Source organism: Athene noctua, chromosome 1 (assembly GCF_965140245.1).
Source record: "Athene noctua chromosome 1, bAthNoc1.hap1.1, whole genome shotgun sequence".
In the NCBI taxonomy this organism is placed as follows: domain Eukaryota; kingdom Metazoa; phylum Chordata; class Aves; order Strigiformes; family Strigidae; genus Athene; species Athene noctua.
Genome location: NC_134037.1, coordinates 107,565,335 through 107,591,368, shown reverse-complemented (window position 1 = coordinate 107,591,368; position 26,034 = coordinate 107,565,335). Strand labels below are relative to the sequence as shown.

The 26,034-nt window shown below is 44.8% G+C and overlaps 2 protein-coding genes across 2 annotated transcripts; both read right to left on the bottom strand.

Annotated features, from left to right (window-relative positions):
* Positions 1–1,111: 1,111 nt before the first annotated feature.
* On the bottom strand, positions 1,112–11,644 carry LOC141956505 (mitochondrial amidoxime reducing component 2-like). Its single transcript, XM_074897261.1, has 7 exons — positions 11,346–11,644; positions 10,953–11,126; positions 7,300–7,462; positions 5,510–5,650; positions 4,445–4,506; positions 4,285–4,356; positions 1,112–3,751 (listed from the first exon to the last, which is right to left on the bottom strand). The coding sequence occupies exons 1-7, from the start codon at positions 11,627–11,629 to the stop codon at positions 3,622–3,624; spliced, it is 1,026 nt and encodes a 341-aa protein (XP_074753362.1). The 5' UTR covers positions 11,630–11,644; the 3' UTR covers positions 1,112–3,621.
* Positions 11,645–21,402: 9,758 nt separating this feature from the next.
* On the bottom strand, positions 21,403–25,778 carry C1H1orf115 (chromosome 1 C1orf115 homolog). Its single transcript, XM_074926279.1, has 2 exons — positions 25,192–25,778; positions 21,403–22,851 (listed from the first exon to the last, which is right to left on the bottom strand). The coding sequence occupies exons 1-2, from the start codon at positions 25,489–25,491 to the stop codon at positions 22,732–22,734; spliced, it is 420 nt and encodes a 139-aa protein (XP_074782380.1). The 5' UTR covers positions 25,492–25,778; the 3' UTR covers positions 21,403–22,731.
* Between the last annotated feature and the right edge of the window lie 256 nt (positions 25,779–26,034).

Sequence of the window (26,034 nt, the reverse complement as noted above, 5' to 3'; positions counted from 1 at the left end):
CTCGTCCCACACCAGGAAAGTCAATACAAGGGAAGATTCTGGCTCCAGAATCCAAGAATTGTCATGCTCAGTAAGCAGATTTATTTCAGAAGATGCCTAGTGTCTGAAACCCTTACTGACTTCACCAATTTCTCCAGGCAAAATGCAATTACTAGTAACAGTGACATTCTAAGTAGAGATTGTTAACACTAACACAACAGCTACACAGAATATGTAAAAATAGGAACCTTTAAGAGGTACGTATGCTGCTTCTCTGTGAGCTGAAGACTGATAAGACATGGGGTTTTGATGCCTGCCTTATTTTTTAAGAACCTTCTGTTCAAAAGAAACAAAGACATTGCAGGTGTAGTCCTCCACCCCACAGCTGCCCAGCACAGGGAATTTCTTACGGATCTCAAATGAGAATAAAGCAATTTAAGGTTCTAGAAGAGACCATAAATGAACACCTTGGAGCAGCCCCTTTTGAAACCTTTGCCATTTGTAGTGACAAGGGCCAGGAATCTTCTTCTTACACAGAAGTGGAGCAATGCCTTTGGAAGGCTTTTTTTCTCCTTAAGATGCAGAAACACAGACCTTTCTCCTTTTTTTTGGGGGTGGGGGGGTGGAGGGGTGTGTGTGCAGACTTGGCTGATGATATACCCACCTCAAATCTTAAAACAAATACAAAAATTTCTGCCTGAAAGGACTATCCTTCTCTCGCAGTCTTTTTCAACAATTACGTTGGTGTAGTAAGCACTGTAAAAAACAGTTTTCGCTGTATCCTTAGAGATCTAAAATAGGAAACATGACCTTGCATTGTCTTATGTGTACTAAACTTCTGTGCTTTCAAACCCATTTTGCCCTATTTTCTTATGTCTGTGGAAAAAAGAAGAGAGTCTCTAAACATCATTTTCATCATCTAGATCATAAAGGTTGGAAAAGTCAAGTCTGAAGACCACTTACATCTGACAGTTCTGCTCTCTTACATATATAGCTTCCTCTGGTTAACTGCATATTTTCCCGAACTTAGAGGTAAGATTAAAAAAAAAAAAACCTTCACTATTAATTATATGTGAGGTCCTGGAAACAGTAGCAGATGTTAAATGCCGAAACAGAAAACAAAGAAAGAAGATGCACAAATTTTACACTTTATGAGAGTTTGGATTCAATAGAAGTTTATATTTTTGTTTTCTTCCTCTAGAGCTAAAAAAGCAATTAACATTTTTAAGAACACAATTTTAAAAATCAGTGTTTTATGATTGACATGTTTTCAATCAATTTCTTAAATGGCTTTAGCAAAATCAAATACAATTCCTACAGTTAGAGCAGTTCAACACTTACATGAAGATATTTATATTGTAATGTTCTTAAGTTACACTCTCCACTTCCTAGAATGGCCCTCTTTCATCACATAATTGATTTAAGTGTCATCTGTGAAATGTGTTGTACTCAGACACATACCTATTTTAGGATTCTAGCCAAATTCTTCTAAGGGGCTTTTACAGAGATAAATCAGGGGTTTAGATCTATGGATCTAGATTTTCTTAACAGGAATATAAATGCAGTTTCTCACTGGAAAGACAGCCCCATTTCCAAATTAGCCCAATTGACGATAGCCTAATAAGAGGAAACAAGATTTATCCACACAATTTGTGTTATGTAAATCCCAACGTGCTGCTAAAACAACAGTGAAAAAATATGTTTCGCTAGCAGCAAAAATTCAGCTCTTTCCTTCCACTTCTTTGACTTAATGAAGAGACACACACTTAACTAATTGCTTTGGCAGGCCAGCAGGCTGTCTGCTTAATAATACCATTAAGAATTCCACAAGGTTTCAGCCTGTAATATTAAGGATCTTCAACATATGCTTTTAAAAAGTGAACCTTCAGCATTATTTTCCTTTTCCAAAGATGCTTTTTCTCTCATTTCCTCGCACTAGACATAACAATACTCAAATATGCAACATGCAGTCCAAACTGGGCACTTGTCTGTCACAGGAAAACTTAATACTTACAGAGCACTCTGCTAATGAAAGGATATTCGGAACAATTCCGAGTTCACAAATAATAGAAAACTACCTTCCCCATATGCCTGCTTCAGGCTTGCCATGTACATCCATCTGAATGTACTCAAAGGCACAACAGCTCTTCATTTTACACGTCTGAGTTGTGAACATGCAGAAAAATCCAGTTTCATGTTCACAACAGAAAACAAAGAATTTAAACACCAAATTGGGTCATATTTGTTCTTCTTCACACTTAATTAGATTCCTTTTTTTGGCTAGTTCAATGCTCTTTCAAGGTCTAGTAATCCATAACAAAGCAATATGCAGATAAGCATTTGAAAGATGGCTGGCTTTTGTCTTGGACTCCACTTTTAATTAAAAATAGTAATACAATATTTAAAGAAAAAATACTACTGCCATAATGCAATTAGTTTCCTCCCCTATCTGTTTTATGAAGTACAAAATATAGCAGAAAATATAATTATCAGCTTCCTACAGATGGCGGATGTTTTGGTTAGAATAGGGGCAGGGGAGGGGGGCAACCAAAGATCTAAATGCATAACCAATAAGGACATCAACATGCTCAGTCTAAAACCGTAGCTTCCCAAATGTCTGCTCAGCAGCCTAACTTCCTATAGCAAGATTCACCAAGCCAGAGAGGAACTACGTGTGAACACAGAGCCCTACAATATTGGCCTGGACATCAGCTTGAAGGGAGCAGACTCAGAATCAGATCACTCCCAACAGCTCTTCTTCCCCTCCAATGTGCACAGAGCCTCTGATCCAGTGAACACCTAATTCTTTTAGTCAAATCGGAAGCTCTGCTGATACGTTAGCAAATGCATCACTACTCCACAGCCTCAGTGTTATGGTAGGCTTCAGAGGAGAAAAATTCGATGGTTCAAACTATCAAGAAGAGGTTATAAACTAAACAAATCCAGAGTCTTACACATCGTTAGCCAGCATTCCCACCCCTGAACTAGGGTAGGATTTACTCTAGTAAACACTCTAGTAGTCACTCAGCTCACAATCCTTCTCTTTCTGATATTTCTCCAATCTCAAAAAACAGTAGCAATCTTCAGGAAAAGATTGCAGGATAAGAAACACTGCAAAAAAGTACCTCCAGACATAGATAGGGTAGGATGATTAGGACCCAAGAAAGGTGGAATCTAGGACAGAACCGTGCCATCTGCACTCCATGTTCACTTGTAAAGGCAGCTCCGTGACCAACATACCTACTTTACTCTTGGCATAACTGTTTTTTGTGGTTCTTCATAAGCACTGAATGTATCTAATACATGATGCAAAGCTCTTCTACATGATTTTGGATTCTGATATCGAGCTTGACATAAAATTTTAGGAGGTGTGATACTCAGAGTCGTGCTGTGAAGTCTGTCTGTCTTGGATTAGAGTTTCTTCTACCACAGCCTCCAGAAAAACTAAAGGCCTGCTTGCTCCAGGCACGCTAGTAGATTACATGATCTGAAACAATTGGCACTTCATAGCCTCAAAGACCTCCCTGCATCTTACAAAGGAACATAGCACAAAAAACATTGCAAAGAATAAGAAAAGGTTATGCTGGTGACCATGTTCACAGGAAAACAATTTGCGTATCAAAGTGAAAAGGCATCTTCTGATCACAACTGGACCATCTTGTATACAGGGTCTCCAATTTGAATTGTTCCAGTTTTGTCAACAGCAAAGTATCTTCCAAAGAGAGGGCTGGATTTGTATATGTGTCGCTCAGATGGATCACATAAGCGGTAACTGCAGAGAGAGAGCACTTCTTTAGAATTGGTGGTAGCAAATTCTAAACATCAAAATATCAGTGATGAGCAAGAGGACATGGATACTGATGCCCTGCTTTGGTCACCATACTAAACTAAAAACTAAATACATATAATTAAGAGAAAGAAGCAGTTCAAATGGAGAGAATAGCCTGATTGTATTCACACATCCATGTATAATACACATGCAAAAGACTTTATAAAAAGAAATGCCAAAGTTGCAAAGTTAGACCTTTAAATACCTTAAATACCTGTTGCCCCAGGCATTCACCCTAGCAGAGATGAAAGGGACGGGGAATATAAAATTTGCAAGAAAGAAGAGAGAACTTCCTGAATTTTCTTACCATACAGAATTGCAGAAAGCAGAATGGAAGCCAATATACACAGACCTTTACACTGCATTATTATGTCCCACACATACTTCAGACCACTTTTAAAACACTAGTCTAACATCTGTTGGGATCTAGCCTAAATCCACTCTCACAGCCTAAGCAGCACTGGTATTTTTACAACCTCTTCAATGTTTCCAGAGGCTCCTTCCTGTCCAGGACCCCAGTGTCTGGGTTAACAGTTGTTAAAATACACCTGCAATGACAGACAGAACCAAATCAATAATGGCTTTCTATCATAAATCTCTATACATCTATATACAATAATGGGCTCAAATATTTACCTGGCACAACACACTGTCCCTTTCATCTCCACATCGCCAATAAGAATCTCCTCCCAGGTATCCTGAGGGAAGGTAAATATCATGCACAGATTAGACATATCCACATGCAACCATTTTTCCAGAGGTGGCACAGTTATTCCTAGAAGAAGCACTACCATTCCGAATCATGACCTCTTCTTGTACCTTCAAAATAAACACTGCTACATTATGGTACTATTTTAATGAAAACCCTACGGTCACTACATTAGTCCAATTCAGGACCCACTAGTAATTATATCTGGAAAGAAAGATACATGAGTAATAAATCCTGTTCTGCAGCGTGCACTTGTAAGAACAAGCTCGCTTTAGGTTCACACTATGTGCGATAATCTGATCTGTGACCTCTGGTAAGTCACCGTTTTTGCAAAAAAGGAAATTTTTAGTGGAAGTTTTGCTTCTTATCTACACAAATTTCCAATTGCAATCCTTCTTGGAAAACAAAAAACCACTCCAATTTTAGGAATTTTTTAGATTTCGGAAGTTATCAGATCTATCCAGAGCAAATTCTTTGGAAAAATGGCAACATGACGTAAAAACACTTAAAAAGCCACCATCACCAGTTCACTTCATCACCAGATACCTTCCTAGATAGTGCTTTTTTGAACTACCAGAATATTGTCAGAGATGCAGTGACAGACTGCACTGTTCCAAGTGTCAGTTTCACTCTTGTGCCAAAGGCTATAAAAACCCACCCTGTTTACAAATTGTCTGTTTTTATCATTATCAATTATAGCATGCAGAGCTTTCCCTACTCTACATGGAAAGATCAGCTTTCAGTAACAGCCTGCCATTTCAATACACTTACTTTATCCTCTGCCAAGCTAAATAAGCATTCACAGACCTGTCTCCTCCCTCAATGTTTCACATGCACTGACGTGAGCAGAAGCTGTGTATCTCTGGAATCCTGTTGTAAAAATCACAGAATAGCAGCATTCCTCATCCTTGTAGACATCATCACACCAGGAAACTGAGTTACAAAAAAACATAACCAAGCTTTCAAAAATACATTTAAGACAGTTAATTTACCTCCTCAAAAGCACTGCAATCTGCCACAAGAATATTTGGCCTGAAGTTCTGTATCTTAACTTTCTTCTCCAGCCTGGTATTTAGGTCTTCCAGCGAAGCTTCCGAGAGGATCAAGACTGGGCTACAGTCAGGATAGGCAACCTACATAAATAAACACAAACAAATCCTAAAGCTGATACAAGAGCATGGGAGCAAAGTTACTGAATGGTAAAAGGACAGGTATGTTGGAACCAGTGGCCACATATTAGCCTGACTGTTAGGCTGCTGAATTCAGGTTTTAATTTTCCTGGAAGTAAGTTCACAAGTAAAATTTCACGCCCTTTCCTATTTCAATAACCACAGCAAGTTTCATATGCTCAAATTGTAAAATTAAACTTCTATTTATAGAATTAAACCAGAATTATATAAGTTATCACAACTTCTTACAAAATAATACTGTATGCGTGTCCCAGACATTTATTCTGGGTGTAACAGATGGAACTAAGTATAACAGTAAAACATGTTATGGTAAGTTATGAAAGGCACTTAAGACTTTTATGGACCTGCTGAACTTACCTGGTTGACTATAACCAACTAAGTGGATTTTTCTGCATAATGAGTCTATCTTATCACAACACCAGAGGGAGTTTCACATACAGAGCAGCAACACTAAAGTGCAACTGTCCATTTTCCATCTAAGTTTGCTTGGAAGTGGGAGGGCTGCCATTCTGGCAAACAAGGCCAATGAACAGTATTAAAAGAAAACTCCTACATATACTAGATCCACGAAAAAAAAAAAAAAAAAAAAAGGCAAGAATTTTAGCATATAACTCTCATCTTTCTCTTATATTATTCTTTCCCTCCTCCTCCTCATACGTGCCTTTACAACCACAAGAAAATGAGCACTGAAATAACTATACAAACAATTTTACCCTCTTTTCATGCCAGGATTCCTGAGTGTCACCCTCCTAGTCTGACATCCCTTTTGCTGAAACCATTAGTCTTCTGTATTGGTCTCAGTGCCCTTACATAATAAATACGTATGTATAAAAGTCCATAATTGAATATTTCTCTTTGTGCAACAACAAGCAAAACATTGATGCCTTACAGATAATGAGATCACATCCGTAAGGCAAGGTACTCACAATTTGTACATGTTTAAAAAGCTTACACTCATCAGGTACGGCTCAAACCGTTTCCATGTGAGAGACTTGTTCAGACAAAAGAAGGGCATCAGGATGCCCGAGCAAAGCATCTCCTTTCCCTACCTGCATCAACTTTCTGTAATATCATACCTTCAAGCCTTTTCCCACAGAAAGAGAGATGAAACCTCTGTAACCTCCTTTGGATTTTAATTCCTAGGCCCACAAATTAGAGCCCTGGGTTAAGCATCATTCCTTTAAACAAAACACAAGGTAACACAACTCATACTGATACATTTCTAGACCTAACAATGGATAGGGAACAGAGGTTTTCTATGCAACATATTACACCATCAAACCATCTTTAAAAATGTACCTTTTTTCTATTCACTAAGGCACAAAAGGAATGCTATTCTGCAATATAATAGTTCCCCTTCAGATATCAGCATCAGACTTTTTAGCCATGAATGGTCAATAGCTTAGAACAAATTTTAAGTAAAATTTAGGCAAGGTATCTTATCACAGAAATGGTATTCGTGTGGTTTAAGTATATGACTACACACCTCGCTAAACTGGGCTCAGGCACCAATGACAGAATGGGCAGGTTTCAGCAGGTGGGTGGGAAATGGTTAAAAGAAAGTACTTGTAAGAAAAAGAACATTCATTTACCTCATCTGTGGTTCGGAAAAGGTTTATTACGTCCTTTGACTTTCTTGGCACCATGGAGGGTTCAAAGTGCACCAGTCGATATCGCTCTGAATTCAGGAAAGTGGTGATCCACTGAGCCACTTCATCACCACAGTCCCTGCCTTGGATATCCAGTCCAAACACCCTGAAGGGTCACAAGACACATCAGCAAGTTAACTGAAAAGTCAAAGGCTCAAGCATGCTTATTATTCAAAGGCAAACAACTTGTTTTAGTAGTAGTAGCAAGATACAGTAAACAAACCACCTGGATTATAGCAAGGTGGAAGTTGGTTTCTGAATTTGGCACAAGGATCATTCCCAGCACTCAATCTCCTTGTGGCCACCTTGTTCTGCAAGTTAAGTAACATGGGTACAGCCGGATGATACAAGCTGGTGAAAGAATGAGCCACTGAACAGCCTTTAGGTGCCCAGAGCTAACTATCACATCAATGACCAGTAACAAACCTACCTGTGTGCCATACTTTGAAGCAAAAAGAGGGTCTACTCTTGCATTTGCATGCGACTGCAACACCAGAAGATCTCTTACTCAGAGATCAACTCAAAGGTAATTAATTTCAGAAATGATAGTTTGAAAGGATGTGGTTAGTTACTGTAATTCACTTCCACAAATGTTACTCGTTGTAAATGTCCCTGATTGTTAAGAAAGCTTTCCTGCAGATTTTAGTGCTGTAAAAATTTAGCCAGACATGAGTAACTTAGCATATAGAACAGCTCAGTAAGAGAGGTTAAAGATTTATAATGGAAGCAAAGTCCATGGGCCATAAAAAGCTATTGGCAGCAGAATACAAACAAGTTTACACAAGAAACACTTTCCTGGCAAGAAAAGGTAAGCTTCAACTCAACTTTTCAATAAACTTCCAACACCAGCCACGAATATTTTACTACCTTCTTCAAAGTAGTAATTTTGACCCAGATGCGCTGCAGTTTACCTCTGCAATCACATCCTGGACAGCTGAAAGCTCAGCTCCTAGGAGCTCTCCTTTCCTCCTCTGCAGGAACAATGAACCATTAGGGTGCTGGCAGCAACCCCTGCTCTGTTTGCTGGGATCCCTCTATCAACTCTGTGACACAGGTTGGGATAAACACCATTGCCCCAGATAGCCTTCAACTGCCTTTCTCTTCCTTCCATTCTCTCAGTCCCTGCCTGTGTGCCTTCTGGCTGGCGTGACCACAGAGGTGAGGGTCTTACTGTTTCCCACCCACAAAGCAGATCTATCCTGAGCACTCGGTGGTGTAGAGATCCATGCGAACAGATCACCCAATTTGCGTATTGCAACACATACTGACAAAGAGGACAAATGAAGAACATGAGCCTTCTTAACCAGAGTGCTACAGAAACCCCTCTAACATCTGCACAAACAGAAACTGTGCCTACACAATGGCTTCAGCCCTATATTTGACTCCCCCAAACATAGGATTTTTAAATATCCACATCAAATCTGCTACTGGACTTACCAGTTTTAAATATTAGCATCTGCACAGCCTTTTGCAGCCAAACACACTATTGCCTTGCCTCAGCTCCCAACTACCAGGCACGAGCCAGCACCAATCTGAAGGCATCATGCTTGCCCAGTGGCAGAATAAATTCAAGTTTGTGCAGAGGGCCTCACTGGCAAAGTGTACTGTGCAGGAAGACAGCTACTCCCACTCATAGGCTGGAAGGGAAGAATCCATGAGCAAAAGCCAAGTCTTCATTTGCCTGAACACAGCACTATGCTCAAACCTCATTCTTAAAAATGGCTGAATGGATCAGAAACAATCAGTTTTGAGTTGACAAATGGCAAATTATCTAAGCACAGCAGAGTAACACAAAACCTCAGGATTCTTCCTGAGAAGTACAAGGCAGTGTTTAACTATGGGTATTGCTAATTTCACATCCAATGACACCCCCTACAATACCAGGAAACTTGGTAATTCTTAAAGATCGTTCACATGCATCTAACTTCTGCTTACTTGCTTTCCTAAATTCTAGCAGTTTTAAAGCCTGGGAGTGCAATACCTCATTAAGGCAAATGAAGGGGAAAAAAAAAAAAAAAAAACACCAAAAAACCCCAGAACAACAGATCCCTGAGATCTAAAATGGGAAAATCCAAGGTAAATTTTCATTATTGGACAGTATTTAGTCTATTTAAATATTTTTAAAATGATACAACAAATTTTAGAAAAATAACATCTTGAAAACTGCATGTTTTTGTAATGTGTGTGTCATTGACTAACATAGGCATTATAGGCATGATTTTAAAAGACTGTGCTACTTCTCCATGAGAAATGCTATCATTTGTAACTTGCACCTGCCTTGTATAAACAGAGGTACTGAGCTATGCCGATCAAGGGTTTCCACAGCAACAGATTTATGCTGAAAGCTAGAAAATGCAGTTCCTTTCCAGCACTCGTTTTAATTATAGCAGCTGGTACATTAGGCTCCTCTGCTGTTCAAAGGGAAGACACTTATCAGTATCTTTGTAGGGGTTAACACTATTTAAAGTTACTAAATAGTCTTACATATTAACTGACATTTTAGCAAAGATTTCTGCTTCCTCCTGGCAATTTTCCAGCAGGGATTTCAATACAGGGATAAAATAACCAGGCCTGCATTCATACAACAAAACTCTAGGCACACTGTTAAATGACAATGTTTCTCACCCATTCACCTGAAACCCCTCTGAGGTAACACCTACAGGGAATGACTTGCCCTCTGGGGATGCTCGTCTTTCCCCTGTGACCACAGAGTGAGCCTCGGGCAACCAAGTCTTTAATTTAGGCACCTCAGTTAAATGCCTACAGTCATAGGTCAGGGAATCTAAACTCTGACATCTCACCAATTCCAAATGGCCAGAGTGTATCCAAAAATGCTATACTAGTGGCGACCAAAAAATACCAATATGCATGAATGAGGCTTTGAGATGCAATTGCTCACCCAAGCAAAAATGAAAACACTAGAAGTAAACACAAATGAGTAAGCATGACATTCTATGAAGATCAAAGATCACCGTTCATTCGGCAGATGTACAATATATGATCTTTGAATACTGTGTCATCTTTTCCCGAGATCTGTCTTCACCAGTGCTTAGCAGATTACAGCCAGACCTTTTGTTATGACAATCAGTCCCGTTCTCCTGTATAACATGGCAGAGAGTTTCACAAAACCACCGAATGGTTTAGGTTGGAAAGGACCTTAAAGATCATCTAGTTCCAACCCCCCTGCCATGAGCAGGGACACCTTCCACCAGACCCGGTTGCTCAAAGCCCCGTCCAACCTGGCTTTGAACACTGCCAAGGAGGGGGCAGCCACCACTGCTCTGGGCAACCTGTTTCGGTGTCTCACCACTTAAATGAGTAAGAATTTCTCACTCATGTCTAATCTAAACCTACCCCCTTCTAGTTTAAAACCATTGCCCCTTGCCCTGTCAGTACAGGCCCTGGTCTGAAGCCTCCTTCCATTATGCAGATAGGGTGATAGACCCCCACAGAAAAGTGGAAGCACCCAACTTTCACCCTCCAATTTCTGTGTAGGAAAATACAAACCATCCCACAGTCTTTCTTGAAAAGCGAAGCATGTGAAGTGAGAGACAGTATTTAGAGGGAATGGAGGGAAAAAACGCCTTCTTCAGTACCTGCAGTTCAGCACAGGGTTCTTCCTGGGGACCTTTATGGGCAAGTACAGCTTCTTCATTTCGGGGGCCTCCAAGGTCAAGTGCCCATCTTCACAGTTGACAGAAATGAGGACCAGCCGCGGCTCCTGGCGAGCTGTAACCATGTGCCCATCTTCCTTGGTCACAAGCCAAAACCTGCAGCGCGACGCGGGGGGTACAGAAACGCGCTGAGCAGCGCTAAGGGGGCGCAGGGCACTTCCCCGCCGCGCCGGCACAGCGGGGGCCTCTTCAAAGGCGCCGAGGAAAACCCCTCACCAACGCGGGGCCGAGCACCGGGGTCGGGCCCCGCGGCCTGCCCCGGCCCGGGCAGCAGCACCGCGCCTCCCCGCGCTCCCCAGCGCGCCGCCGCCGTACCTGTCCCGCAGCTCCCCGCTCTGCAGCCCCATCGGCGTCACCCGCGCCCGCCGCACCGCCACCCCCCGGCACGACTTCACCGGGTACACGAAGAGGCTCAGCACGGTCCCCACCCGCTGCAGGCGGCCGCGGCGGCGGCGCCCCGCCGCCCGCGTCCACCCGCCGGCCCACCGCCAGGCCCCCAGCAGGGCGCCCAGCGCCAGCAGCGCCGCCGCCGCCCCCCACAGCCAGCCCGGCCGCGCCGCCCGCAGCGACGGGCCCAGCGCGCCCCGCGCCCCGCTCATGGCGACCGAGCCCTGGCGGCGGCGGCGTCTGAAGGGGCCGGGGCCGGAGGCGGGCCGCGGGCTGGCGGCCGCCCCTCTCCGGCCGCCGCCCCCCGGCGCCGCCGCGCCTGAGGCCTAGCGGGCCTCGCTGCGGGCGGCGCCCCGGCGGCCCGCGGGGGTTTCCCCCGCACCTGCCCGCAACCCTGGGCCGGGTTCTCCGCGGGGTCAAGGCCTCCGGTGGGAAGAACGCGTGCAATCACAGTGCGGAAAGTAAAAGGTTGAACGCACGCCGTCAGTGTCCAGCGTGACAAAATACAGGCAGGAAATAATGCGTTTCTTCTAATATCTGGGCTTTTATTCAAAGCAACGTTGCAAAAAAGTGTGAAGTGTGTAGAAATGCTTGAGCGTGTGAAATTCAGCCGTTTGGTTTGTCCCGGATAAGAAGGGGGAAACAGGTGGCTGGAGGCGAAGAGCTGGTGCGGGGCAGCAAATGGGGCCTGAGGTTGGCGTGGGGGGCCCTGTGCTGTGCGGCTGCCTCAGAGCGTCTGCCCGCACCAGCTGCCCCGTACCAAACTAATGGGACCCCCCTCTGAGAGCTTCCCTCCTGTCGGCAGGGTGGCAGTGAAGTCACGTTGTGGGACGCCTGGCTGCGAGGCAAATACAACATTACAGAACAGGCTGGAGTGGCAACCGCCGCTGTCGTCACGGGTCTCTCCTCACAGGGAAAGCAAAAGCCTTGTTGTTGATTTCTCCCAGCTCCCCCACTCAGGCTTGCAGTGATCTGAAGGCCAAACTCAGAAGTTTAAATTTTTACGATCAGTGTGCCAAGGCTCCTGGCAAGTGGAAGACAGGGAAGCTCAGTGTTGGGCATTTCTGAGAGATTTGGACAGCCCAGCCACGATGTAAGTACTGGTGGACATCAACCTGGCAGACAGAAACACTGAAGATGTGGCTATCGTGGGTCTCTCTGACAAGTGCGTGTGGGCGGCCAAGCCAGGAGGGGTCCTTGCAGACATCTCGCCTCAAGAAGTGGGCTTGATCAGAGGCCATGATCAGAAAATGTTCCTCGTAACGGGAATCACCATAGCTGGCAAAAAGTGCAGTGTGATTCGTGACAACCTGCTGGTGGACGATGACAATGTGATGGATATCAGAAGCAAAGGCAGTGACAGCACATCCGTCTGTATTGGCAGAACCCCAAAACCCTGATGTCCTGGTTCAGCTAGGATAGGGTTAAGTTTCTCCCAGGCAGGGGGAAGGGATCTCCAGCCGGGTTATTCATACCATGCTGAGGTCAGGTCCAGCGCGGGAAGCTTTCCTTTGTGGCTTTAGTCGTGGGAAGCATGCGCGGTGGGCTGGCTGTGTTCACTGCGGTATTTCTCTGTATTTCTTTTGTCTTGTTTACTGTTATTACTGTTTATTGTTGTTATTGTTGCTATTGATGTTGTTCAGATTGTTTATTACACTGTTGTATTAAATTTCTGCTTATTTTAACCCCGGGGTTTGTGCCCTACTCGGTCCGAGGTTGGGGGAGGGACAACAGCAACGTGGTTTCTGGTCCTAAACTATCACACCTGACCTTCCTCATGGGCGAGAAGGGAGTCCATGGAGGAGCCCTCAGCCAAAAAGTCCATGATATGGTTGTGGGCATGAAAGCATGAAGCAAATAGTGCCAAAGAGACAGACATCTGCATGAGCACAGGGGCATGGTCATTGCTGTAGCAGAGAAGGGAAATAAACCTGATTTTGTTGTAGATGTCTTTGCCTGCTGCTTTCAGGCGGGGGGATGCTGGGCAGGCAGCAGTGCTGGGACTAACAGTCTATTTGACCTGTTGTGGTGCAGACAGGAGTAACATGTACATTCCTCATCAGGATGCTCAGTATTACGTGAGTGGTCTCCTGGACATCTTGGGTAGTTACTCCCTGTTATTCTCATTTTACTGATTGATTTTGGGGTTAAGGTCACTGATAACATTAGCTTTGGGAAAGGGTAGGAGGGTGGGCAATCTCTTTGGCATCTTGTTCACCACTTTGCTGTTTAAATCATGCCCTAATGCCAGTCGTGGTTTTTGAAACCTTTCTCCTTCTACATGTAGGCCACAATGCAGGACCTGGTGCTTATTTTGCATCTGACTCTGGAACAAGCCCGGTTAATTCCGGAGATTAACTATTGATCAGCAAAGCCTTGTGCTGCTGTTGGATTGTATGGGAGGCATGTGCAGAGATAGTCTGCCACCTGCTCACCTTCCACATCATTTGAAACTCCTTCTTACGCTACTTTACTGAGCAAATTGGTTTTTTTACAAGGTAAGTTACCTGTCTTGCATCTGTGGCATGGGGATCTTCTGAAGGTTGCTTCCTTTCCATCCTGCTCAGTCACACCAGCCTCGAGATCACAGGTCCCGTAAGCACCCTCAGGACCCTGAGGAGGATGTGGAGTTGTGCTAAGCACCGGAAATTTCCTCCTCCATTCACCAGTACAGCCCTCCCCTCCTGGTCCTGCAGGCCAGTCTGAAATGAGGCAGAACTGGTGTGCCGCAGATGGAACTGACGCAGGGAAGACTTGAGGGGTCTCTCTGGCAGGGCCATTCTCACACACAGGATTTCCTTGCTCCATTGCTCCTGGCAGTCACAGCAGCTGCATGCTAGTGAGCTTGAATCCACCACACACTGTCCCGCTGCTGCACAAAGACTGTGAGCACTTGCCATGGTGAGACACCCCGTCCTCCATACCCCTGGGACGCCCCATTACACCAGGTAAATCATAGGTGCTAAACCACTTGACCAGACCTCCACCTGACCTTCAAATTGTTGACCCACTGAATCAAAAATAATTACTCGTGATGACTTACGCCTCTGCCACAGACACGAGAGGAGAGCCAGCCCTGCTGAGCAGGCTGAGAGCCCTTGCACGCTCCTTGAGAGCCATTAATCTTCTCATTTAACACGGATACAATATTTTGGAATTTAATTGAATTCACACAGGTCTTTAATCTGCAACTGCACCCACAGGAGCAGAAAAACACTATTAAGGGGAACAATAAATCTAATGTATTAGCAAATATTCAACAAAACTGCAATGACTGTCTAATCGGTAAGCACCGTCTGATAATCAGTGCTTACAAGCATGAATCAAAACAACGTAAGTACTAAAGGGATAAAAACACAAAAACACCAACTGGTTTTAGAATCTAACAATAAAATCAATGCATGAAATGCAACAAACGAAAAAAAAATTATGATGGCCACAAGTTTTTTAAAAAGCATGGGCATTCTTCACAAACACTGATGCTTATTTTCCCAAGCTTAAAGCAGAAATTAGTAACTATCCCCTAGATTTCTCCAGCACTGGTAGTGTTCTCCACTGTGCAAATCACAAAATGCTTTTGCCCTCTGAACTTCAGTCTATGAGATATCAAAATGACGGGATTTGGAATGAGAGGAAAAAAATTTGAGTGATTTACTGCTTGTTTCCTTCTTCTGGGTGCCAAAGAAAATAGGGCTGAAGGGTATATATACTTTACTAGCATGAGAATTTGGAGAAGTATGGACCTATATAGCATGATGGTGTTGTGAATAGCTACAGCTCCTCCCAAGTTACACATTATGGGCAGCACAACAGTATACAAAACCAGATTCTTTCTGTTTGAAGGACTTGTTAACTAAATTCAGAAATAACTCACCTTTGCTAATGGTTGCATATTAATTTAGAGAAAAAATATTTCTAAATCTAAGAAGGACCTTTATCTTTCATTCCCCATATCTACCAGCCTGGAGCCTAAACAAATTTTGTTCAGACCTGCTCTGAAAAGCAGCTGTTACGTTCAGTGCTGACTCTTCTTGGAGTCTGTGGCGTGAAGAAGCTTAAAGAGGAGTAACAGAAGGCGGCAGCATCTGCATAATCTCTTCTCTCCTGCTGTGATGCAAGGAATGTAAAATTAGAAATAGCTGCAGAGAGCGTGGTTGTGGCTTAACGTTTCAGGTCTAAGGCTGCAGCCTTTCGGGAAAGCCCTCTTCACCCATACACCAGGCACCTCTCAAAAAGCCTCCAGTAAATAGCTTGACCAGCAGGTTTGTTTAATCCTCCATCCCAGGCACACCTGTGCTTACCTAAGAGCCACCAAGTCCTTCCGCTGTAAAGCAATGTGAATAGAACCATCCAGACAAATGTAGGTACTGCTTCTGTACAATCCAAACACAGCCTCTTGTGTGACAGAATTGTATTTGCTGTAGCCAGAATGGGCACGGCAAACTTACATTTAAAAGGAAATAACTGTGTTTTCAATTGCTTATAACTTCATCAAACTTCAGGACAGTTGTGCTGAAATTCTCTGCACCAGGTTCTTGCCTCAGGCTCCTTAAAATGTGCCTGATCAGATGAAGGATTCACAGTGTCAACTCCACAGCAAGCTGAGGCCAGGCTCTGTTGGTCATAAAAGTGGGTGATGCTGGTGTATCTTGAAAAAGCATGGTGTCACCTCAGAAGCATCCACATGACAAATTTGCAGGTGGAACAAATTTTATGGAAAAAGTAATGATATATCTTCCTTCAGATGCAGTGGGCAATTGGAGATAATTCTAGAGGCAAACCTAGACTCTCTTGTAGCAGCGGCTCAGTCAGAGGTCTAAGATGAATGATGAGGAAAGAGTTGCACAATTTCACTTGTTTCTACTAAAAAAAAAAAAAAAGACAACTGACCTGTAGATGTTCAATATATGCGCAGTGCTGTAGTTTGGAAAGGCATTAACTACTGCTCTGAGGGGGAGATTTGGATTTGGACATTACAAAAAAACCCTAAATGGCAAAGACAGCTAAATGCTGGCCTAGATTAGGTGACAGGGTGTTAGGATGGAGCTAGATTTAGGCTGGTCTTGTCTTAGTGAAGATATAGGTTTAATGCCCACACCAGGGATATGCCAGTTATTTTTCCAGTGACTCCCTGATAATACAGCAAAAGGCAGGGATAAGGGGATGGCACAGCTGAGTACACAGTCATCCTATGCTGATTTCAACAAGGTATGCTAAAAACTATATTACACACACAAATTTTATCCTACTTCCAAACTTAGAACAAACAGTAAATTAAAAAGATTTCTTCATAGAGAGTAGGGGAGGATAAAAGCATGGCTGTTTCCTCTTAAAATCTTCAAGGAAATCAGAGTTCAGTGAGTCATGCACTAGAAATGAGCTCAGTGAAATTCATGTACGGAAAAATCTCAGGCAAATAATTGGTGATGATAGAATTAAAAATAAAGTCGTTAATGACAGATGCCTTTTAATGGAGCCAGAGCAATGAGATAAAGGGATCTTTTTTTGTGAGGCTTTTCCTACACAAAGAATCATAAATACATAAAAGGCAGGCAGGTTGGTAGGCTACTTCGTTCACTGTCCAGTCATATACAAAGATGAATTGAAAATTGTCTTTCTTTTTCAGTCAAATACTAAACTTAGTCTCTCTAAATTCACCAGGACAATATAGAAGTGGTAGTTCCAGGCAAATGTTTGGCCCAGTATTAATTAACACAGGCTAATGACATTACAAGTTCTTCCCATGTTCTGTAAATGCAATTCCCCAGGTGTATATAATACTCATCAGACAGTTTTACGAGTCTGAGTAGTCAGGGTAGACCTGCATGTCATGTGGGGGAGCAGGTAAGAACTAAAGGGTGGGCTTTACTGGGGAGCAGTGCATTTATTCTGCAGCACAAGGACTAACACGCTTCTGCAGCTATGGTTTAGTGTCCATCACAGGGGAGAATGGGATTCACCAAGGACAGGAAGGTCCCCATCATAATTCAGGCACAACTGAAAAAACAATCTGATGCTAGCTTAGTGTCCCAGGAAAGGAAGGAGCAAGGATTCCTTTATGGGCAGCAGAAACAGGGGAATACGGAAAGCATGAGGAGGCAAGTACATGCGGCATGCTGGAGCTGGGGTCCAAGGCAGCTTCTGGGGGAGGTCATTCCAGTCTGCTGACCTCTGTTCCCCCTGCATTTGAAATTACACAACCTGTCTTAAGCAGTTGTGATCTCTCTCCAGGATGAGATTCAGAAACAAGAAGAGGCTGTGTGCTCCCTCCAGCAAAGCATGTTTTTACATGCACAGCAGGAACCTCAGGGTAAAGTGTAATGCATTTTTAGGTGTTGAAGGAAAAATTAAAACAACACAAGAATAATGTTCCTATGGCTTTATATTTGAAACACTTGCATACAGGAGGCTCAGGATTCAGCTGGGTAGAAAACACTGGTATACAGAGACACACAGTACACTGCTGGGACCCAACACCCTGAAGATGGGCCTGGACTAACCAGGAGGCCAGGCGAGGGGAGGGCTGGAAATCCCTGCAGGAGACGAGGCAGAACAACCAGACAAGGCTGGAAATCTGATTTTTTCCCAGGAGATGGCACTAAAGGACAGTTGCCTTTCAGCCGACATAGTGCAATGCAGAAGAAACTTTGCCGGGGGGGGGGGGGGGGGGGGGGGGGGGGGGAACCGTTCCTCAGGCAATTTGCGCTGCCATCTTCGCAGGTCGCTCCAGGCTGTGAGAAGCAAAACTTTATTCTTAGCGTCTGTGCATTTAGCAAGGGTGAGGATATCAGTCTTTATGTCTCCATACTGTAGGTAAATATAAGCTTCCTGCTTATCATGGCAGGATCCCACTCATTGTCTCAGAGCCTCACCCAGGCTGCAAGGAGCCCAGGAGGTCTCTCCCCCAGCCTCCTGCTCACAACAGGACACTGAATTTGCACCGTATTGCTCTCCCCTTTGTACAGTAATGCCTTGAGAGCCTCCAGGACAGATACTTCCCAACCTCTTGAAGTAACCTCTTCTTATGCTTAATTATATTAGTGGGTTTTTTTCTCCCTCGTATCTGGCTGGAATTTATGACTGTGGTCTCTTTTTTTTCGGCTGCAGACCTCAGTAAAGAGCCTGGCTGTGTCTTGTTGGCAACCCCTTCTTAGGTATTGAAAAGCTGCTGTCAGGTCTCTCTTAAATCTCTCCTCCTCCAGCTGAATAAACTCAGAGCCCTCAGCCTCTCTTTGCAGGTGACACAGGATTTGAGAGGGAGCACCACCCTGTCTGAGCTCAGGCTAGACTTCACCCCAAAACAGGGCTGGTAGCCTGATACTACTTCCTAACAGGAGAAGGGGAGAATTTTATTCCTTTACTTTCTTTTCATTTCATTATCTCCATTAATCTACAAGCACTTTAGGCTCTCTACTGCTCCTTGAAGAAAAAGGATTTCCAAAACACACACTGTACAGGTAACTGCAGCAACTTTGCGTATATTTTAGGATTGGTTTTGTCTCAGAAGAACACAGTGCCTTAGCTAACAAGGGACTCAGGATACAGAAAGGGAGACAACTGCTTTTACAGCACCCCAACACAAAACCTGTCCCCTCACCAGTCTTACAGACAGGCAGAGGATAGAAGAGTTGTTCATCCCTGAAGCGAACCTTGGCCTGGGCCTGGCAAAGCCCTGGAAGAGCCGAAGTGACGTGGTGTGGTACGGCTTTCCTCCGTTACAACACTTCAAAAGCAAGCTGTGCAAGAGTGCTTCCTTGCTGCTAACGTTGCAGGACAAAGGACAATAGCTGTGAGTCCTCTGCCATTTCCTCAGAGCCTATGGCAGGCCGGAGTAGTAATTAAATGCTCTGGCAAAACCAGCAGAAATAAACTTTATTCTGCTCTGTGACTCACTGAGCAGCACTGGGAATAGCCAGGGATATAATTTAAGAGTGACTTGCCAGTCTGTCAGGTCAGTGGAGCTCATTCCTGAAAGAAGCTTGGATGAGTTGACTACTTCTTGCCACTCTTGCATGTGCTTCCCAAACTTATTTATCCTGATGTTTCTTATAAGACATGGTGAAAGGCGTGAAGAAATCTGAAGGGAACTGGATAGCACAGTAGCACACCACTGAAAACAAAAACCTGCGAGGTGAAGCAATGGGTAGAGGTGTCAAGCAAGTGCCTGAAGGAAGGAACGTATTTCATCCAGCTCAAGTGTCAAATCAGATTTTCCCTGATTACCCTCTGTACCATAATATCCACCACATCCCACCTCTGTCTAGGAGAGGGTCAATGTCTGTTTTATTCCTCGAAGGAATCAGGGGACAAGCTGCAAACACATCCATTTTAACAAAAGAGCCTGCCTGTGCCTGTGGGTTGAAAGCTCTCCCTCCTGGGGTGGCTCCTCCAAGGCCAGCCTTGCCAAGAGCACATAAAGCCTGTGAAGAAGCCAAGAGTTAATCCCAGACTGCCCTCCTGGCTTGGCAGGCTGTCAGGGCTGCCCTGCAGAGCCCAGCCTCCTCACCATCACCAACATCTCGCTCTCCTCTGGGTCACTTGCAGACTTCCAGCACAACACCTCTGCTTCGGCTGGAGGTTGCCATTTCTTGTCGGCTGAGCATGATGACCTGTCACCCGATGCTGAGTTAGGGAATATTTCCTCATCTCTTATGTCACCGAGACATTTAACAACAGGGCTGCAGGATCTGCCCTGTCCCACCTGTTTGCATCGTAGATAGACCAGACCTGGCACAGCAGGAATGCTGCCTCATTGACAGAACTACAGCCCTCTGCCATCCACCCTGCTGAAAAATGAATCTCACTCCCCAGATTCAGATTTTCTAGATACGGCTGTGTGAGCTCAGCTGGTGGAGAGAGTAGCAAAGCTTCAGGTCAAGGCTTAGCCTCACAGATTCACTCCACCAGCTCAGGAGTGAGTTACTGCTTAAGGAGAACTGATAAGCAGCATTAATTGGTAGCCTCAGTGAGAACTGTCCGTTCATTTTGAGGAAGGAAAATAGGTTGACATGAATCACCAGGTGGTTTACATCAACAGCATAGGTTACTTGCTTACTTTTTCTTTCTCTCTCCTCTTTCTTTGTTTTTGGTCTATTTTAAAAACACCGTTCAGCAGAAGCTGACTCACCAGTATGCATCAAGCTTTTCTTTTCTCAGATTCAGAACACCATTTTGGAACACCTTTTATTTTCTCCGACAGAAACACCATTTACCTATAATTTGGGTTCTTTACAGATGGTAACTGAGTTATTCCCTTGAAGTTGCACCACACAAGCAGAGACTATAGGTCAGCAGGCAAACGTCAGTGGTAACGATTATGCTGAGCAGTTCACAAGCTAAAGTTCATGTTTACCTTTGTGTAATGTCCCTGCACTGAATGTGCTGGACCCTGGGTGTTGCAGTGAGGGAGCAGCCTTTCTATTCAGAGGACACAAATAGATGGACACTCATTTCACAAAGAAAAATTAGAGACATAAATTCCCTCTGCATTGCTTTAGTCATTTAAAGAAAAGCTCTAACGATTCATGCTGTAAAAACAGTGGAAAGCATAGAGTGGTGTAATAAAATTTGAAGCAGATCCGTGTGGCATGTGGGTGTTAGGACAGCCCTGTTCTTACTGCAAAAGACACAGCAGTTAACAATACCCTCTGGCACGCTGGTGGGGCTGGAGGGACAGGTCCGTCCCCACAAGGAAGCTCAAGAAAAACAACTAAAGGCATGAAATCAGTGAATGAAATCCCTTTGCAGCTATTTCTACCCCAACTCGTGCAGCCTTAGACCCTCTGCAGCTTCATCTCCACACCTTGCCTTTCCTGGGCACTTCTACGCAGTCTGGGCTACAACTGTGTCCTTCTAGAAGAGTGTTGAGGCCATGGGCAGAACAACACAGGGAAGTTTACACTGCAGCTTCCCCTCGCTGCTTGGGCCACCACTGAGAAACTCCCTCCTTTGTGCGCTTACTTATGTGTGTAAATAAACACACATGAATCACATGACTTTTATTTATAGTCCACTTAGAAAAGAGCATTAAAAAAATGCACCTTTGTTTCATTTGTTACATTTAAAAGAAACACAGTGTGGTTTGCTAAGACATGCAAACCACTTCATTCAAAAAAGGCAAAAGAAAGCAAATGAACATCATTTTTTTCCAGATAATTCAACTCCTTGATTACAAAACCTATTAAAACTAGAAAGATGTAGAATACAGAGAAAGTGCTAGCAGGAAAATAATTTACTGCTATCATAAAAGACTGATAGAAAACAAAACCAAAACCCACAGAATTTTGAAGGCCCATAACCCCCTTGCTCCTGTGTCATCTGACATTGACATCCTCTAGCTACAGCTTCCACATACAGAAATGAAGATGGATCCAGCAGGTGATCTGGCCCCATTCTAATACAAAGCAGTTGTACATTCTTGTAACAAATGCTGTATGTAGGTTTTTTTCAGATGCAGCTGGTAATCAATTTTTTTGCTTGGTGAACATTACAGAACTGTGTGCTCTTATGCTCCAGCTTCCAGGTTCAGGTATGTCAGATATAAACTCCATTTTCAGTAAAAAAAAAAATATATGCAGGTTTTACAGCAGGAGAGGAAAAGTTTAAAATATTAATCACAGTGAACCTTTAACGCCCCCAAATCAGCAGACAAACATACTTCATTGTCTTTCTGGATTTTTTCATCAGTCTTAAGATTTAAAGGCTCATTATTTCCAGTGTTTGAAATGAACAACTGTGATACAGTAAAGCTCTCCATGTCTCAGACCACAATCCATTTGTATCCAAGTATATTTTTAAGTATACTCATAATTTTAACCCTCTCAGGGGAAAAAAAAAAAAAAGACATCAGAAAACCAAAGACTACCTTTTCCTGATCCTTCGTTATCTGTTTCCTCCACTGCTTTGACAATTCCTCTCAGTAGCCAGACTTAGATCTCCACCTCCCCAGCTGCCCTCCCATCCTCTGTTTTCCTTCATTTCTCTCTCCCTCACCTACTTGCTTTTCCATCTGTCCTTGGCTCCCTTCCACACATAGCACAGAGCTCTAGAAAACCAACTCGTGTCCGAGAACAAACTTCAGCTCAATTAGTTGAAGATTATTTCCTCATCCTTGCATTTCTTTGACCCAATCTGATTTTACAAAGTGTTGGAAGTTCTTGCAGAGGAGAGCACTCAGTACTGGGGAAGGGGCTGGCAGAGGGGCTCGGGGCTGGGACTGGTTGTCCAAGAGCTTTCTCAGATGCAAGTCTCAGATTTAATCCTAAAAAAGCAGCACTGGCCTCACATACTCCCCGGTGGGGCACGGGGAGCTGCGCTAGCGGACGAAGGATGCCACCTGAGCTGCCACTCCAAAGGGAGCAGAATAGGCCGTTGCTAATCCTTGCAGGCCGACCACCAAGTAGCGGCATCCCTTCTGCAGAGCTTTGCCGACGTTCTGCGGAGAGAGATGGGAGAAGGGGATAAATAAAAGGAGAGGTGATAGAAAATACCATCACAGAAAATCGTTCTGACAGGCAGTGTCGCTGACCCAGAAAATGAACTTCTCCCACAGCTAATGAGGGCTTGAGCGTGAAACAACATTTCGCTATCTATTTTTATCTAGAAACACACACCCACAGAGTATAGTTAAACCAAATGAATGCAGCCTCCACAGGAAGCCAGGCTTTTACGGGGGCTTCTATTCAAGAATAAAATTAGTTTAAATTCACACCTAGTTCGTAAAGGCACGTTTCCCACACACGTGTTCTAAGTATGTTAGTAACTCTTAAAAGCACGTACATTGTTAAAACTGGTGCTGAACAAAAAGGCAATAAATCACTGAGAATACTTTAATGGAAATTTCATTGCCTTTTGTCAAAACAAGATTTTTTTGGTCAAAATAAGAATGTTTTGACCCACTTTCATGTCTGTACACGTTTAAGAGCACATCTGTGTACTGCACTAAAGATAACTTGCTACAGATTTTTTAAACTAAGAACCATAATCTAATTTTAATTTCACTTTTGATAGTTTTGCTCATATGGTCACGACTGGGAAATTAATACAGTGCAGTCAGTTTGGAAGGAATGTCAGAATTAACTCTAGAAACACTTTATGGTTGTGTGGGACTAGATCAAAATAATTTATTGTAACATAGAAAACACTGAAACAGAGGATATGTTTTGAAATCTGTGAAATCTATTATATTCCTAGGATCTCTCAAAGCTGGATTACAGTGGTACTGACACATGAAAATCTTCAGCTGTCATGATGCTACCACACTGCTGAATTTTGCTGTATTTACTCCTATGGAAACTCCCTTGAAGGGAGTTAAGATAGCAAAATAAAAAGGCAGCTTGAGCCTGAGGGTAGAGGCTGAGAGCAGAGGAGGAGATGCAGGGCCTTCCCTTCCCACATCTGCCCCTGTCCTACTACTTCTTTCCTCCTTCCTGCACGGTGTGCAACCTACCTACCCAGACCTCACCAATGATTTCACAGGCTGTTCTTTATTGCCAAAGCCCTACAGACAAACCTTCCCCACGGGGATGTTGTCTGACCGACGCAAAAGGGAATACGCCGTGTCCAGGAACTGGCCTGCGCTCTGAACATTGTTATAAGCACCCGTATACCAACAGCGCGAATAGCAAAATCATGAACTGTGGCGACATAACGATGCTCTCAAAACTGCTCTGTGTAGGAATCAGGCCTACAGACTTGAGGCTGCTTCATGCTACATGTGTTTACTGTGACTTCAAAATCACAGAGTTGGTAACTCAAAGTATCAAATCCATCACGAAAGAATGAAATATTCTGTTCATGTCTTTATGAAACAGCAGTATTTGTGAGGCAGTTCATGACTGTGCTCTCATGTGTAAACTCTGTGAATTTCAAAAGTAACTTTGCCAAGTTAACAGGCATTTTCTGCATGTCAGGCATAGCAAGCATACCTTTACCAAAATCATCATTTTTTAAAACAATGCAGTAGAAAGTCACGTCTCATTCTGACATCTGTAACCTCTCTGGTAGGAAAAGATCCCAACACCAAACAGGTTTTTCTTGCTAACACAGAAACTATTTTTTGCTACAAATATCCAAGACATATCTGAGCTGTATTTAAATGACATGTACAAGAGAAAAATAATCGAATTCTTCTAAATAACACTTTCATAATTATAGGCACCACCCACCCTCCGGGGGAAAAAAAAAAAACCAACACAAGAAACCACCAGACTGCAGGACTTGTGACTTCCCGCACAGGAAAGCAAAAGAACAATTTTGATCCAAAATAGTTGTTACACAATGAAGAACATGCTGCATTTTTTTTTTTAACTCATACCACTGATTTTCAGGGGACACCTTAAAGAGCAAACTGGCAAATGAGTGTACTGGAGGGATAACATTTCTTTCGGACACTTAAGAAAAAAAAAAAGCAAGCCGATTAACTGGAAGTTTTAAGGAATAGTGTCAAAACAATGACGCCGAGGGAAATGCAGCACAAAGAAACGCAAAGTACCCGTCACATGGATCAGCTTAGTGTCATTTTCACTCCGAAACGACAGATTTTCTACTCTTTGATCCAAGCGAGGGTCGGTGTCCCAGCAGGACCGACTGCTCCCCGGCAAGAACAAGCGCAGCCAGCGGGCTGGCCCCCGCCTCGGAGTCAAGCGCTGTCGCCGAAGGGGCCCGAAGGACCAGGAGGACTTCGAGAGCCCCTCGGGGAAGTCGCTGCCGACCCCCGCCGCCCGCGGAGCCCCCGCCGCCCGCGGAGCCCGCCCCGGGAGCGCCCTGCCCTCACCTTGCCGTACTTCTTCAGCCGCTTCCCGTAGAGCCGCTTCCCGGCGGCCCGCGGCGGGCGCAGCGGCTCGTAAGAGTCGGGCAGGAGGGCGAAGCGCACCTTCCTGGAGGCAGAACCCACCACCTCCTCCTCCTCTTCCTCCTCCTTCTTGTCCTTCTGCTGCAGCGCCGCCGGCCGCGGAGCCCCCGCCGCCTCCTCCTGCTGCTCCTCGCCGGGCAGGATGCAGACCTGATCCTCGCCGGGCGGGCGGCGGGAGAACCTGCCCCTCGCCTTGGCGCCCAGCCGCGCACCCACCGTCATGGTGCCTCCGGGCGCCGGCGCCGCTCCGCGCCGCGCCACAGGTGTGCCCGGAGGCGGCCGCTGCCCGCTCCCCGGGGCGGGACGGCTGCGGGAAGAGACGCGCCCGCGGAAACCAGCCCGGGGCAGCCGGGCGAGGGCGGGAGGAGCCGCGGCGCCGGGCACCGTCCCCGCTCCGGTGCGGAAAACCGGCGCCTCGCCTTGCCGGGGGAGGGGGGAGTTGCCGGGGAAGCGCGGGCCTCGCCCCCCGCCAGCTGAGGACGCGGGGGGGGGGGCAGCCCCTGCACTGCGCCCGGGCCCCCACCGCCCCCACGCCGCGACCGTCCGGGAGGGGACGCGCTTCCCCGACCGGCAAAAAGCACACCGACCGCCCGGGAACGCCTCGATTCCAGGTGTTCCTGCTGCAGCCCCTCCCGCGCACCCCTCACCGAGGGGAAAGTACCCAGCCGAGGCTCCCTGCCAAGGCAAAGTTTCTCGGTGGTTTTTGCCCAAACGCGGGGGGAGGCCGACCGCCCCGCCCCTGGGGGGGTGAAGTTTAAGGGCTGC